The sequence below is a fragment of the Siphateles boraxobius genome, unplaced genomic scaffold (assembly GCF_051911475.1).
Source record: "Siphateles boraxobius isolate OS27281-9 unplaced genomic scaffold, OSU_SipBor_1 48, whole genome shotgun sequence".
Classification (NCBI taxonomy): Eukaryota; Metazoa; Chordata; class Actinopteri; order Cypriniformes; family Leuciscidae; genus Siphateles; species Siphateles boraxobius.
This window is the reverse complement of record NW_027509119.1, coordinates 10,089,239-10,104,469: the sequence shown is the minus strand read 5'-3', so window position 1 is coordinate 10,104,469 and position 15,231 is coordinate 10,089,239. Positions and strand designations below refer to the sequence as shown.

At 38.2% G+C, this 15,231-nt stretch overlaps 2 protein-coding genes and 1 long non-coding RNA gene across 3 annotated transcripts; 1 reads left to right on the top strand and 2 right to left on the bottom strand.

Annotated features, from left to right (window-relative positions):
* The first annotated feature begins 1,319 nt into the window (after positions 1-1,319).
* LOC143710864 (uncharacterized) lies at positions 1,320-1,842 on the top strand. The gene is made up of 2 exons (XR_013194665.1): positions 1,320-1,756; positions 1,792-1,842. It is a non-coding gene; the product is annotated as an uncharacterized LOC143710864 (long non-coding RNA).
* A 6,156-nt stretch (positions 1,843-7,998) lies between these two features.
* LOC143710748 (extracellular superoxide dismutase [Cu-Zn]-like) lies at positions 7,999-9,319 on the bottom strand. Its single transcript, XM_077201877.1, has 2 exons — positions 9,213-9,319; positions 7,999-8,678 (listed from the first exon to the last, which is right to left on the bottom strand). The coding sequence occupies exons 1-2, from the start codon at positions 9,213-9,215 to the stop codon at positions 8,007-8,009; spliced, it is 675 nt and encodes a 224-aa protein (XP_077057992.1). The 5' UTR covers positions 9,216-9,319; the 3' UTR covers positions 7,999-8,006.
* A 3,958-nt stretch (positions 9,320-13,277) lies between these two features.
* Positions 13,278-14,054, bottom strand: LOC143710773 (extracellular superoxide dismutase [Cu-Zn]-like). Its single transcript, XM_077201939.1, has one exon. The coding sequence runs from the start codon at positions 14,042-14,044 to the stop codon at positions 13,400-13,402; it is 645 nt and encodes a 214-aa protein (XP_077058054.1). The 5' UTR covers positions 14,045-14,054; the 3' UTR covers positions 13,278-13,399.
* Between the last annotated feature and the right edge of the window lie 1,177 nt (positions 14,055-15,231).

The following is a 15,231-nucleotide window of genomic DNA, read 5'->3' as shown; positions in this document are numbered from 1 at the left end:
GAGTGTGTGTAGTCATCCTTGTCAAAGTGTTCGCTGCAAATGCGGTAATCCTTAGCGCGTAGTACTTCTACGGGAGTTAGCACATCAAGTTGAAGTACAACTAGCCACAACTGCAGAATCTCGAGGTCATGAAAAGGAAGACGATGAAAATTTAAGCTCTTATATTTTCGGATTCTGTTGCCAAAATTCGGAAAGGCACAAACACGAACCATTTCTTCTTCACTTGTAAGCAACTCTGATCTCAACTCGTCGCACATGATCAACGCTCCTCCCACCTGGACATTGTTTACCTTTTCCGGCTACAGCACGGGACTGCTGCACGAGACTACAGCTTGCCGTCTAAAAGACTATTTAGGTGAGTTGAAACAATGGCTAAGTTGCTAAACGTATCTTGTTCACATGTAGGGTCCCTGTTCATGTTGGACAGACATTTTAATTGCATTTTGTGTCTGTTAAGAGGCTCAAAAACGCTCTTTATGTCCATGCCCCCATAGCTGCCGTTTTAGCTGGGTGGGAGCTCTGGGCATTCGCGGTCGCAGCTCCGAGTAGCAAGCACCAATCCGGTTCGTTTTTTTTTCTAAAGTCAGTACTCACAAAGGTCTAACAATCAAGATTTACTTAAAAATTGCCCGGAGTTCTCCTTTAAATTCAACTTTTGTTAGGTGTCTGCTCATCATCAGTCCATCGGGGGCAATGCAATATCTTGTCATTTCCGCTAAAGTGACGCTCGCGCGCCTTATATTTAAAGAGCCACAAATGAATTTACTTAGCATTACATCAAATTCACATTTTTACATTGTACCTCTAATAGATGAATGCATTAAATGATGGATTTAATAATAAATGAATTATAGAACTTCTGCAATACAGCAATTACAACAACATTAAAAATGGGACCACGACAATCAGGGTATCTTTTCTACGGTGGCCGAGAGAGCTCAACGTGCTGCAACCTAAAGAAGACGAATGCAAATAGAAAAAAACGCATGCAAATAGAAAAAAAAGCGCTTGCAAAAAGAAAAAAACGTATGCAAATAGAAAAAAAACACCCGCAAATTAAGAAAACATCTTCATCAGTTTCACAGCACACGTGTACTCCAAATACTCACAACACAACCAAATACAGAAACGCGCTGCAAAAGTTCACAACACAACCAAATACAGAAACGCGCTGCAAAAGTTCACAACACAACCAAATACAGAAACGCGCTGCAAGTAACTCAGACCACAACGGAAATGTTTCCGGGGGAACCAAATAAGTGACGAACCCGGCTGGGACGTGCTTACAGCAAAGAACTGACAAGAAGTGAAAGCCTTTTTTTTTATAAATAAACTATAATATTAAAATAATATTGTAATATATTGTACATAGAAATAATATTATAATATTATATTGTAATATTATACTTTTTTATAGTCCTTCTACTCTTTGCTTACAGCTCAAAATTCTACTTTATTTAATTTTATTTATTTTAACTTTTTTTTCCGCAAAACATACAGAGATTAATTTTTTATGACAACTTGTATACAATATACAATGTATTAACAATATGTTCAATGTCATCAGAAATGAGAAAAGAACAATGAGATGAAAACTAAAATAAATAAAATAGATAGAGAAGAAGAACATGAAGGAAAGATATTAATCTTTACATCAGTTACACCAGAGCCATTCTCTCTATGGCTCTGAGTTACACTATACAAATTGTTTCATGTTATGTTTAAATTTTCATAAAGAAAAGTTTCATAAGAAGGTGTAGGTAATGTAGGGTCCAATGTTTTAAAGTTGAGACACTGACACACAGATATATAACGGATATATAAAACGCATATTTTAACAGTTTTTTTGTAAAGTAAAAATAAATTTATTTGCAACCGTTATGTTAAAAGTATTATATTTCTGTCTTCAGAACAGCTATTCGAGCCCGTTCGCATCCTTTGGCGGCATATGTGACGCCATATGACAAAACGGCGAAATACTACGCACATGGCACCCTTTAGCGTGAATATAACACCCGAACCCAAGGCGTCATAAAGTTGACTGGCATCCTTTAGCGTGAATATGAGACGCAGACCCTACCCCACACCTAAACCTACCCATCACAGTGCGTGTTATATTGACGATAAAGGGTGCCATGTGCGTAGTATTTCGCCGTTTTGTCATATGGCTTCACATATGACGCCAAAGGATGAGAATGCGTTAGCTATTCAGCTGATGGACAACGTGCTGCGTTGTCATGGGAACATCCCAGGTGAAAATAATTACGTTTGAAGTTGTCTTTCACTGCTCCCTTCATCAAGTGCGTTCCAAACGGCTACATAAATGGCACACTAGCGCCATGCTCACTCCAAAGTCCCACTAGGCCTATTTCACAAAAATGGCCGCCAAGACCGGAAGTAGGGTAAACTATTTAACGGTGAAAGCGCTAGCCGTTGCAGTCGGAGGACAAATGCGGAGACTAAAAGCGGTCCGTCCTGTTGTGTACCTTTTTATGTTTCAATCCAAAGAAGAAACAACCCTATTTATCACTTCACAGCTTTCCGTGTTTTCAGGGAACAATTGGAGAGAAGTTAAATCACGCCAGACACGTGTAAAGGAGGAAGCAGATGTTGAAATTGAGTGTTGATGCCGGGGTTCTGGGGTGATGCCCTGACAAAAGTTTATATTGCACTTGATTGTTATCCGATTTGCACGTCATGCACTTTTATTTATTATTATTAACTGTTCGGCAATTTAAAATTGTTTGTAGAAGTTGTTTTCTGTAACTTACTTTCCCTTTTTTCCTGGGTGCGCTTTGCCAGGCCTGCTGTTTACTTGTGCAAGCAAGGGCAGCCTGAACATTTATTAAACGTGTAGAATACTTTCCAAACCTTTACATATAGTATTATAAATTCAGACGTTTGTGATATACAAAAATAAACACATTAGAATAACTTTTAAAGTTGTGTAAACACGGAGCAGTTTTTCCCGTTAGTGGGACTGGAAAACCCGGAGTGGATCAGGAGCGGAGTGATGACAGCACGCTTAAGGCTGATTTATACTTCTGCGTCGGACCTACGCCGGAGCCTCTACGCCGTAGACTACGCTTTGGTTTTAATTTATACTTCTGCGTCGTTGTCCGCGTTGTAGCACGCAGAGGGAGTATGTGAAACCCGAGGGAGCGGTTTGAGCAGACCAATCACAGCGCTTGCGTCCGCGTAGAATAGACGCGTTGTTACATTTTTGGAGAGGTGCACGTCAGGGTACGCCGGAGGGTACGCGCGCTACGCACAGCCTACGGCGTAGCTACGGCGTAAGATCGACGCAGAAGTATAAATTGGGCTTCAGAGTGCGGAGATGAACGGGCTTTTGCTCCACTCCAGGCTTTATCACACCCCCTTCAGCAGAGTGAACACCTCGTCCTTCCCATTCAAACTAAAATTAAGACATTTATTACACTATTTGAGAAATGTAAGTATATTTACGGCCTTAAAATTATGAAAAGTGAATTTAAGATACAAGGACAGGGGGACACTTTACATACATTATATATTTTTTTATATATGAAAATTGCGTATGTATTATTCAATATATTAACACCATATATTATTCTGTATATTTTAAACCATTTATGCCTGTGAGCTGTTAAACCATTCCATATATTAATCATTCATATATAGGGAAATATATTTTCTTTTCATAAGGGGGACCTCAGACATTAAAATATTATTTTGTAACATCATGATTTTTTTTTAAACATGTAATATCACTCACTTCATTCATGTTTTGAGTCTAACCATTTTTAATTATAGCAACGTTTGGTAAAATTCACTGTAAAGATGTACAATTCTTAGTTTCATTCATGGTGGTAACATGAAAAATGAGCCATAATCTATTCTAGTGGAAGATTGCTGCAATCTCCTGCGCAAACTAACACTTAAGAACATGAATTTGTAACAAAAGCCACTAGATTTCACTCATAGCAATCAGACATAATTTCAATTTATTTATTTATTGTGTATAGATATAGTAACGTTAAATGTGAGCTTAGTCGTCAAGTGTCATGCCATTTAAATGAATGGAACTTTTTTTTTAATGTAAGCAAACGTCAAGAATTTGTAACCTTTGTCCAATTTCAGCGATTTTTTCACAGCTCCCTGACAACTATCAACAAAACGGACAACATCTGCTATTCTTACTTTTGTCAGATATATGAATGACGGAGAGAGAAAACAAGCTGTTCACACTCCATTTTGAGAATTAATGACGATCGTAGCGGGCGCGGCCAGAAGTCTTTTTATCGTCTGTGTCACTCTGGCGTGATTTAACTTCTCCCCAGTTGTTCCATGGAAACCAGCAAAACACGGAAAGCTGTGAAGTGATAAATAGGGTTGTTTCTTCTTTGGGTTGAAACATAAAAAGGTACGCAACAGGACTGACCGCTTTTAGTCTCCGCATTTGTTCTCCTACTGCAACTGCTAGCGCTTTCACCGGAAAAGAGTTTAACCTACTTCCGGTATCGGTCGCCATTTTTGAAATAGGCTAAGAGCTCTGCCGTCTGCCCTTCGAAGGAAGTAGGGCACAGGGATGCTCATGTGCAATAAGCACGTCCCAGCCGGGTTCGTCACTTATTTGGTTCCCCCGGAAACATTTCCGTTGTGGTCTGTATTACTTGCAGCGCGTTTCTATATTTGGTTGTGTTGTGAAGTTTTGCAACGCGTTTCTGTATTTGGTTGTGTTGTGAGCTTTTGTAGCGCGTTTCTGTATTTTGTTGTGTTGTGAGTATTTGGAGCACACGTGTGTTGTGAAACTGATGAAGATGTTTTCTTAATTTGCGGGTGTTTTTTTATTTGCATGCGTTTTTTTTTCTATTTGCATGCGTTTTTTTCTATTTGCATGCGTCTTCTTTAGGTTGCAGCACGTTGAGCTCTCTCGGCCACCGTAATCTTCCGTCCATTTCATTTCCAATTTGAAATGAAATAAACAAATACGAGAAAACGCGCCTTTATTCGTTTTTTCGTTTTTTAAAACCCCCCCGAAAAAACGAGATTTCGGCTTGATTTTTCGTTTTTTGGTTCACTGGTCAAAAACAAATAAATTACTTCAAAATCTGTTTTGCACATTTGGGCGGTTATGAGACGCCCCTTTCAGCCGATTGGTCAAGCAAATCTGAGCTTTGACATCATCAGTAATTCCCCAGGTCTTTTTAAAGGGTCATGAAACCCTAAACCAAAATTTCTGAGATTTTAACAGAGGTATGTGTGTTGAACACCATTGAAGACAAAGTTAGCTCTGTTAGATTTAAAAGTAGGGTGAAAATGGTTAAATTTTAGTTTTTTCCCGCTATTTTCGTCTTCCGGGTTTTAAATCTTCATCGCAGGCTATGACGTGGCAGAGCACAGTGTAGTGCGTTGATGACTCATCGGTCTCTCATAACTATTAATGAGACTGAGTTTTTATATCCTATGAGAAGACACTGTCTCTTAATTATTCATGACACCACGTGGATCTTTCCACAGATATGTCAAACTGTGATATCGCGTAGTAAAGGAGAGAGACAATCATGGGACGCAAGTGTATATTTTCATGGTGCAAAAGTCAAAGTGGGTTGAATATATTTCCCCCCTATGCTGCCAGGGCTAGACTCTGGCTCCGGGCGGTTGGTTGGCCATCAACCACGGACACATCTAATACGTGTGCCGCAAACATTTTACCCAGGAGAGCTTCGAGAACTGGAGAATGGTGGACTTCGGCCTTGTCGATGACCAATGCAAGTTACGCCTTGCGAGTAATGCGGTACCAAGTCCTGAGGACTTTTCTATTCCTTCAGAGGTATGTGTGTGTGTCTAAAATGTAACCCTGGTCATTTTACTTGCCTTTTGTTAAATAAGCAGTCGTTATGAACAATTTTAGATATTTCGATAATATATCAATTGTATGCTTAATGCGGGAGACTTGTGAATGTGTAGTGTTGACGTGCGGGCCGGGCGACACCGTGTGGTGCCTGTGTGTGTGTGTGTGTGTGTGTGTGTGTGTGTACGTGCTTGCATGCAGGCAGGCGAGCCTGCGAAATGATTCGGGGTCAGAGAGAGAAGCAGTAGGATGTGTGTTTGGACGAACGACTGAAAACTCTGAAATAATTGTTCAAAATTATTGTACAAATACGATAATTATTGTACATCTGGCAACACTGCTGGCTGATGACAGTTCTCCCTCTCCCCTGCCGTGCCACACCCACTCCCTCCCTTCTTCTCAGAGCCATCCACGCCCATTTAAGTTGCATTTTTCAAAAAGATTGTGAGCTAGACTTGAGCTGAAAGAGGGGGGTTTCATGACCCTTTAACAAAATAATAGTCCTATGGCTCTACGTACCCAGGTACGTTTTTATATGAGACTGGTTGCTATATCACAAATGCAATAGCATATCATAAAAGCAAGATTACACCATAAGTTAACCATAATTAAACTAAACCAGTTCTACCTTCATGCAGCATATTCTCTGGAAGATTGAAGGCATTTTACAACAGTTCGCACGGGAACAATTTATATATGACAGATTTATGCTAATCAATGACTAGAACATAGTTAACTCCACATCAGCAACGTAAACTCATAAACTAAACCATTCAGAAACATCCTGTTGCCTTCTAGTTGTTGTCAGTTCTTGAGTCTCTCCATCATTGTCTGACTCCCATTTGAACATAAAAGGCTGAAGACTTTCTGACATTTGTGAGTGCCTGTCTGTGTGAGGTAATCAGAGCTGCTAACACTAACTCCTGAAGCTCCGCCCTGTTTTTGAAAGGGCACCAGCTCATTTCCATTTAAAAAGACACACAAAAACAAGCATGTTTTGGCTTATCCTCAAAAAGTGACAATTTTAAAGGTGCAGTGTCTGATTTTAGCAACATCTAGTGGTGAGGTTACGAATTGCAACCAACAAAATTTACAGTGGCCGACAGGAAAATATATCATCGTCGGAGACAGCAGGGAGTAACCAGTTCAGCAATGAGGTTTCTTTACAAGGATAAATTAAGAAATTATGTTTACTTAATTATTCAGTAAAACTATATACTATTTTGAATATTATTGCTACTTGTTCATCATTGTGTCAGTTTTATTCGCTGAACTTAGCTTGCTTCCTTGCAAAAAGAGCAACATACTAATGAAACGTGTTTGTCCGTTTAGGGCTACTGTAGAAACATGTCGGCGCATTTCAACGCAAGGGGATGCGCGGTGTATGTACATAGAAACTGCTCATAAAGTAATACAAATATAACGGTTCATTAAGTAAGGTCTTTATACACCACTGAAAACTTATTTTTCAAGATAGTGACGAAACACGCTCTGTAGCGCTGTTTGTTCGCTGTCAACTACGGTAGAAACATGACAAGACAATATGTCGACCTCCATAGAAGGGGGTGCCGGCGGTTATGGAGATATAAATCTCTCATTCTAAGGTTACAAAAACATAACGGTTCATTATGCAAGGTCTTTATACACTACTGAAAACATAGTTATGGATCTTATATTGCATTTCGGTCAATAGATCCTCAGAAATATTACACATTGCACCTTTAACATGCTATAAATTATCTGCAAGGAATTTTGAGCTAAAACATCACATACACACTCTTTCCTAAATTTTACCATAAGGGCGTCCTCCCTTGAGATGTGGCCACACCCACCAATGTCATATTGCATCAACCAATTTTATCATTTAAAGAAAAAGTTAATCTTTAAAGTCGGTTTTAATGTAAAGTGTAAACTCATCAAGAGCAGTACAACCAAACATAAACGGCCCACTTTACCTAATGGCCCACTTCACCTGCATTCACTACATTTATTTTTAAGAGTATAGCCATTTGCTATTGGAAGCTATTGCCAAAAAGTCTCCAAACAACAAAAACATGGGAATATTCAGGTTATTAAATATTATTTTATTGTAGGACACAAAGAATACACAAGGAATATCATGATTATCCCATTTGAATCTGCTCTTCCACCAGATCCAACTCATCTTTGAGTCTCAGTGCCCTCCTCCACATTTTTTCTTGGAGAGCACTTCAGTCTTCTGCCACAGACTTGGAGTAGTAATACCAATCACACCGTAAGCAATTCTCTGTCCAGCATTCCCACTGAGTTTACTCTCCTCATCTGAACCCATTCCCAGATCATCTTCCTTCTCATGAACCACCACCGCACGTCCCAGAATGGAATAAGGCCCAAAGAGCTTGGCCCCTGGGAGCTTCAGGAACTGCCTTATAACTCCTTGCTTAGAAGCAAAGTTGCCCAGGTCTCCAGGATGATGAGGGTGGTCAACGCCGTGTGGGTTGTAATGAGGACCAACAGTGATGCTCCCTTGACTGAGGTCTCCATACCGATGGATGTGCATGGCACGCTGTTGATGATCGATGGCAGGCAAACCACGGAGGTTGATTTTCACTTCTAAATCTCCATTGGGGAAGACCTGCTTGAAGAGGATTTGCCCAAAGATCTTTGGCTGGCAAGGTGGCAAATTAGGGCTGGGAGTTACTTCACAAGTGGCATAGATTGTGTTGTCGAACTCCACGACTTCCGGCTGTGGAGCTTCGGCAATCGAACAAACCGGATTTTTAGAGAACTCTCCTCCTTGTATATGCAGGACCAGCAATATCAGAGGGAATATTAGGATGATTTTCTCCATATTGATCTTTAAAGCCTACAATGAAGAGTGGATTTAGTGAAATCATGTCATTTGGGTTAAGAATGTAATATTTGATAGAATAAAAAGTCAAAGCTTTGTTGCAGGGAGCTTTGAGCGTGGAAATTGCATTAAGTAAAATAGCACAACCAGATTAGTTTGCAACAGAAAACCATATAAAAGAAATTACATTTATTTTTGAATTGCCATGTACCCTTGTGAAAAGGTGTGCTTATTTGTATTGAATATGTACTTGTAGCTAGTACTTATTCTTGAGAGTATACTAAAAGGAAAAAAAGAGAAAATAATATTTCTACTTGCAGAGAACATAACATTGATGAAATAAAAAGCCACTGAAGTGTACTTACTACATACAGTACACTTTCAGAAGCATGTTTCTTAATAAACAAGTCAAGCACTTTTAAAAAGTTCACTTTGCAAATATAAAACTAAAAGTTTATTTTGTACATCGTTTTAATCTTTTTGTTGTGCTTTAAAGTAGTAAAGAATGGAGAGATAAAACGCATGCCAATAACAGCAAAGGTACATTACCATATAGGTGAAAAGTTGTCCTTAATCTGTGTGGAGCCTGAATATTGCGGTCACAAAAATACTACTACACTTTATCCGTGTGCAGTCCTGAACTGGGGTAGAGAATGTTCCTTTGCAGTCCTGCTTTTGGTTGCTCTTTTAGGAACTCATGTGGAGCTACAAGTTAACCATGATAGTCCGTTAGCCTGTTAATCACTGATTAATTTCACCTGTGTTTCATTTAGCTCCCTTTGTCTGCCTGTGTTTATATAGCATTCAGTTCTTTGTTTTGCCTTGCACAATATGTTCTCCAGTGTAAATTATCTCTATTGTTTTGTGTTTATTAAAATAAGTACTGCTATAGATTTCTCTTCTCTTAATTTGGTGACTCAAGTGTGACGCATTAATTCTTTGTGTACAATTCCACTTGAAGTTCATGCTTGACACCACTTCTTATAGCAGATATTAATTTCTCATAAGCGATTATCTGACAGTTGTTCTTTTTTAAAGGAACCATTTCTACAGATTCTGTCCCAAGCCTGACAAGCCTATATTACACATGCAATTGGGCTGTTATTTAATTGTCTTTGAAGGAAGGAGTAAAAATGTTTGGGGGAAATATTATTTTATGGGATCAATGTTAAAATCCCTTTTTAGTAGAGTGAATGCAGGTAAAGTGGGCCACTTTTTGTTAAACTTGTAATTTAGATAACTAGTTGTGTTTTGTCTTTTCTTTATTACTTTTGTTAACTTTAAGGTCCAACTTTAATATTTAATTTTGAATACAGTTGATGTGTTATTTTCAAGGTATAAAGCAATAAACATTTTGAGATAAATTGGTCTGGTAATGTGAGCCATCCCTGATTTATCAAAAATGATCCTGTATCTTAAAAACACATGATTTATTAACACATCAATCAAACATATTCCACAGCATATTTACCAGACCCAAAAGCATATAGATAGGCTATGATGAGTAATATTCATCAGTTCACTCAGTGCATGTGTAAAATTCAAAACAACTGATAGAAATATGATATGTTGACTTTAAATTTGATGAAATTTGAATATCAGATATGCGAATATGGATGAAAATGAACTGTACATTAAAAATGCAACTACAAAACATGCAACAAAAAGGCTAACAAATTCAATAAGAGGAACATTTAAAATGGTAACCATATTGTAAAACTTTTTTTTCTGTCTGTTTTCTTTAAACACTGTAAATTAACTTAAATTTTGTCCATATTTTAAAGCGTTATATTCTGAATCTACATTTTGCTCCTCTCATCCTTTCTTCACTCTACAGATTAAACTTAATTCCTTGTCTTATTTTCTGCTCTTTCTTTCATTTGAGTAGGTAAAGTGGATGACCTTTAACCTTCAGTAATTATACTCAAATTAGACAGTAAATCCCACTGGCCCACTTTATCTAACACATTGAGCCAAAGTGGGTCAGCAATATTTAAAGGGGTGGTTGAATATTTCACTTTTTTTAACTTTAGTTAGTGTGTAATGTTGCTGTTTGAGCATAAACAACATCTGCAAAGTTACGACGCTCAAATTTCAATGCAAAGGGAGATATATTCTTTTTTAAAAATCACTTTTTGAGGACTACAACAAACTTCTTCCCGGGTTAGTGACATCACTAACCCTTAAATTTACATAAACCCTGCCCCGGGGAACATGCAACAAAGGGAATGAGGCCATGATGATGATAAGAACAGGAAACGTTGCCGTAATAAAACACATTTGGGAGTCTGCTCAAGCAGTCGCATGCGTCTTTTCAAAATTATTGCAATACACTATATCACAAATGCAATAGCATATCATAAAAGCAAGATTACACCATAAGTAAAACCATAATTAAACTAAACCAGTTCTACCTTCATGCAGCATATTCTCTGGATTTGTAGGCATTTTACAACAGTTCCCACGGGAACAATTTATATATGACAGATTTATGCAAATCAATGACTTGAACATAGTTAACTCTAGGGGTGGGGGAAAAAATCGATTCTTAGATGCATCGCGATGCGGACGTGGATGATTCTGAATCGATTCACAAATGTCAAAAATCGATTTTCAAAAAAAAAAAAATTTTTTTTTTTAGATATGTAGCCTATTTATAATGACGTAATATAGACGGAACGCAAAAGACGGAACTCTGAAGCGCGGAAGTGCAGTGCCCGGACCGTCTGTCTGTGGCGTGCGCACATAACAGAGACGCGATGGCTGAGCGCGAAATCCAAACACCCTCCTCGTTAAAAGCTGACGTGTGGAAATATTTTGGCTTCTATGAAGTTGAAGGGGGAAAGGAGCTGGACAAGAGCCACACTAGCTGTAAGCTTTGTAGAATAAAACTAAAATATTTCGGCAACACGACAAATATGAGAAGCCATATGACACGTTTCCACCCAGAGGAGGAAAAACACTCGGCTGTACCAGAGCCGTTTCTCTCTATGGCTCTGGGCTGTATCGGTGTTCAGACGATTTCTGCTGCCTTGTCGAAAAATGCTACCCAAACGCAAATCGATCATAGATAATGTTGATTCATTCTCTATTGTTTCCATAATGGTGTAAATCTCACAATATTATAACATCGTTATTTCATTTTAATCAGGGTAAGTGTATGGGGAGCATATTTGGATATTTTAAATGAACTAGCAATTATCACATTTGATATAACAAGTAAAAATGATATTATTATATGAAATAAAATTATAATAAAATTCGAAGTTAAGAGTACAGTATAATGTACTGTTTTTATTTTTAAAACGGTGTGAAAAGTAAAAATTATCATCAAATATTCATCTTTGACCTGTCAAAGTTTCCTACAAGTCTCCACAGCAAGGATGCATAGATTTATGGGCGTGGTAAGCAGAAGAAAAATGAGTCTGCACATGCACCAGTAAGTAGCACATCTCGATGGGTAGCATGAATCGTCAGAACACCTGTTGTTGTTATATTATTAATTTACTACAAGTATGCTGCTAGTTCAGGCACACATTTATTTTCCTGTTGGTTCTTTGCAATGTTAATAAAATATATTGTACGTTAATTCTTTATGGGTCATTACTTTGTACTTTTAAAGCAAAGTATTTATATTCACACACACACACACACACACACAAAAGATTCAGATAATCGATAATCGCTTTTGAATCGAATCGCAGGCCTCTGAATCGTAATCGAATCGAATCGTGAGGTGCCTAGAGATTCCCACCCCTAGTTAACTCCACATCAGCCACGTAAATTCATCAACTAACAATTCAGAAACATCATGTTGCCTTCTAGATGTTGTCAGTTCTTGAGTCTCTGCATCATTGTCTGACTCCCGTTTTAACATAAAAGGCTGAACAGTTTCTGACATTTGTGAGTGCCTGTCTTTGTCTATGTGAGGTAATCAGAGCTGCTAACACTAACTCCAGAAGCTCCACCCTGTTTTTGAAAGGGCACCAGCGGTTCATTATGCAAGGTCTTTACACACCACTGAAAACATAGTTATGGATCTTATATTGCATTTCGGTCAATAGATCCTCAGAAATATTACACATTGCACCTTTAACATGCTATAAATTATCTGTTTTGAGCTAAAACATCACATACACACTCTGGGAACAGAGACTTGTTTCACATCTTGTAAAAAGTGGCATTATAGGACCCCTTTACAACACCTTACAAGAAAATTAACACATTTTTAAAATATTTTATTCCCCGTTAACTGTAGTAACAAAACCGGAGCGATCACAAAAATATGCCTTAACATTTAGAGAGAAATCTTAGAATTTAGACGATAAAATCTTATGTTAGAGGGTTTTCTAAATTTTACCATAAGGGTGTCCTCCCTTGAGATGTGGCCACACCCACCAATGTCATATTTCATCAACCAATTTTATCATTTAAAAAAAAAAAGTTAATCTTTAAAGTGGGTTTTAATGTAAAGTGTAAACCCATCAAGAGCAGTACAACCAAACATAAACAGCCCACTTTACCTGCATTCACTACATTTATTTTTAAGAGTATAGCCATTTGCTATTAGAAGCTATTGCCAAAAAGTCTCTAAACAACAAAAACATGGGAATGTTCAGGTTATTAAATATTACTTTATTGTAGGACACAAAGAATACACAAGGAATATCATGATTATCCTATTTGAATCTGCTCTTCCACCAGATCCGACTCATCTTTGAGTCTCAGTGCCCTCCTCAACATTTTATCTTGGGGGGCACTTCAGTCTTCTGCCACAGACTTGGAGTAGTAATACCAATCACACCGTAAGCAATTCTCTGTCCAGCATTCCCACTGAGTTTACTCTCCTCATCTGAACCCATTCCCAGATCATCTTCCTTCTCATGAACCACCACCGCACGTCCCAGAATGGAATAAGGCCCAAAGAGCTTGGCCCCTGGGAGCTTCAGGAACTGCCTTATAACTCCTTGCTCAGAAGCAAAGTTGCCCAGGTCTCCAGGATGATGAGGGTGGTCAACGCCGTGTGGGTTGTAATGAGGACCAACAGTGATGCTCCCTTGACTGATGTCTCCATACCGATGGATGTGCATGGCACGCTGTTGATGATCGATGGCAGGCAAACCACGGAGGTTGATTTTCACTTCTAAATCTCCATTGGGGAAGACCTGCTTGAAGAGGATTTGCCCAAAGATCTTTGGCTGGCAAGGTGGCAAATTAGGGCTGGGAGTTACTTCACAAGTGGCATAGATTGTGTTGTCGAACTCCACGACTTCCGGCTGTGGAGCTTCGGCAATCGAACAAACTGGATTCTTAGAGAACTCTCCTCCTTGTATATGCAGGACCAGCAATATCAGAGGGAATATTAGGATGATTTTCTCCATATTTATCTTTAAAGCCTACAATGAAGAGTGGATTTAGTGAAATCATGTCATTTGGGTTAAGAATGTAATATTTGATAGAATAAGGTCAAAGCTTTGTTGCAGGGAGCCTTGAGAGTGGAAATTGCATTAGGTAAAATAGCACAACCAGATTAGCTTGCAACAGAAAACCATATAAAAGAAATTACATTTATTTTTGAATTGCCATGTACCCTTGTGAAAAGGTGTGCTTATTTGTATTGAATATGTACTTGTAGCTAGTACTTAATCTTGAGAGTATAAAGGGAAAAAAAGAGAAAATAAAAGGTCTACTTGCAGAGAACATAACATTGATGAAATAAAGCCACTGAAGTGTACTTACTACATACAGTACACTTTCAGAAGCATGTTTCTTAATAAACGAGTCAAGCACTTTTAAAAAGTTCACTTTGCAAATATAAAACTAAAAGCTTATTTTATACATTGTTTTAAATTTTTTTGTTGTTCTTTAAAGTAGTAAAGAATGGAGAGATAAAGCGCATGACAATAACAGCAAAGGTACATTACCATATAGGTGAAAAGTTGTCCTTAGTCCGTGTAGAGCCTGAATATTGCGGTCACAAAAATACTACTACACTTTAGCCGTGTGCAGTCCTGAACTGGGGTAGAGAATGTTCCTTTGCAGTTCCACTTTTGGTTGCTCTTTTAGGAACTCATGTGGAGCTACAAGTTAACCATGATAGTCCGTTAGCCTGTTAATCACTGATTAAGTTCACCTGTGTTTCATTTAGCTCCCTTTGTCTGCCTGTGTATATATAGCACTCAGTGTTTTTCAGTTCTTTGTCTTGCATTGCATGTGTTCTCTAGTGTAGATTATCATCATTGTTTTGTATTTATTAAAAGAAGTACTGCCATAGATTTCTCTTCTTTTGGCAACTCAACTGTGACTCATTCATTCTCAGTTAGTGCTCAATTAGATGGGAAGTTCATGCTTGACACCACTTCTTATAGCACATATTCATCTCACATAAGTTGTTCTTTTTTAAGAAACCATATCTACATACTCGGTCCCAAACCTGACAAGCCTATATTACACATGCAATTGGACTGTTATTTAATTGTCTTTGCAGGCAGGAATAAAAATGTCTGGGGGAATAATTCTTCTATGGCATCGATGTTAAAATCCCCTTTTAGTAGAGTGAATGCAGGTA

Coding starts and splice junctions, on each gene's coding strand:
- LOC143710773 (XM_077201939.1), bottom strand. CDS start 14,044: ATGGAGAAAATCATCCTAATATTCCCTCTGATATTGCTGGTCCTGCAT.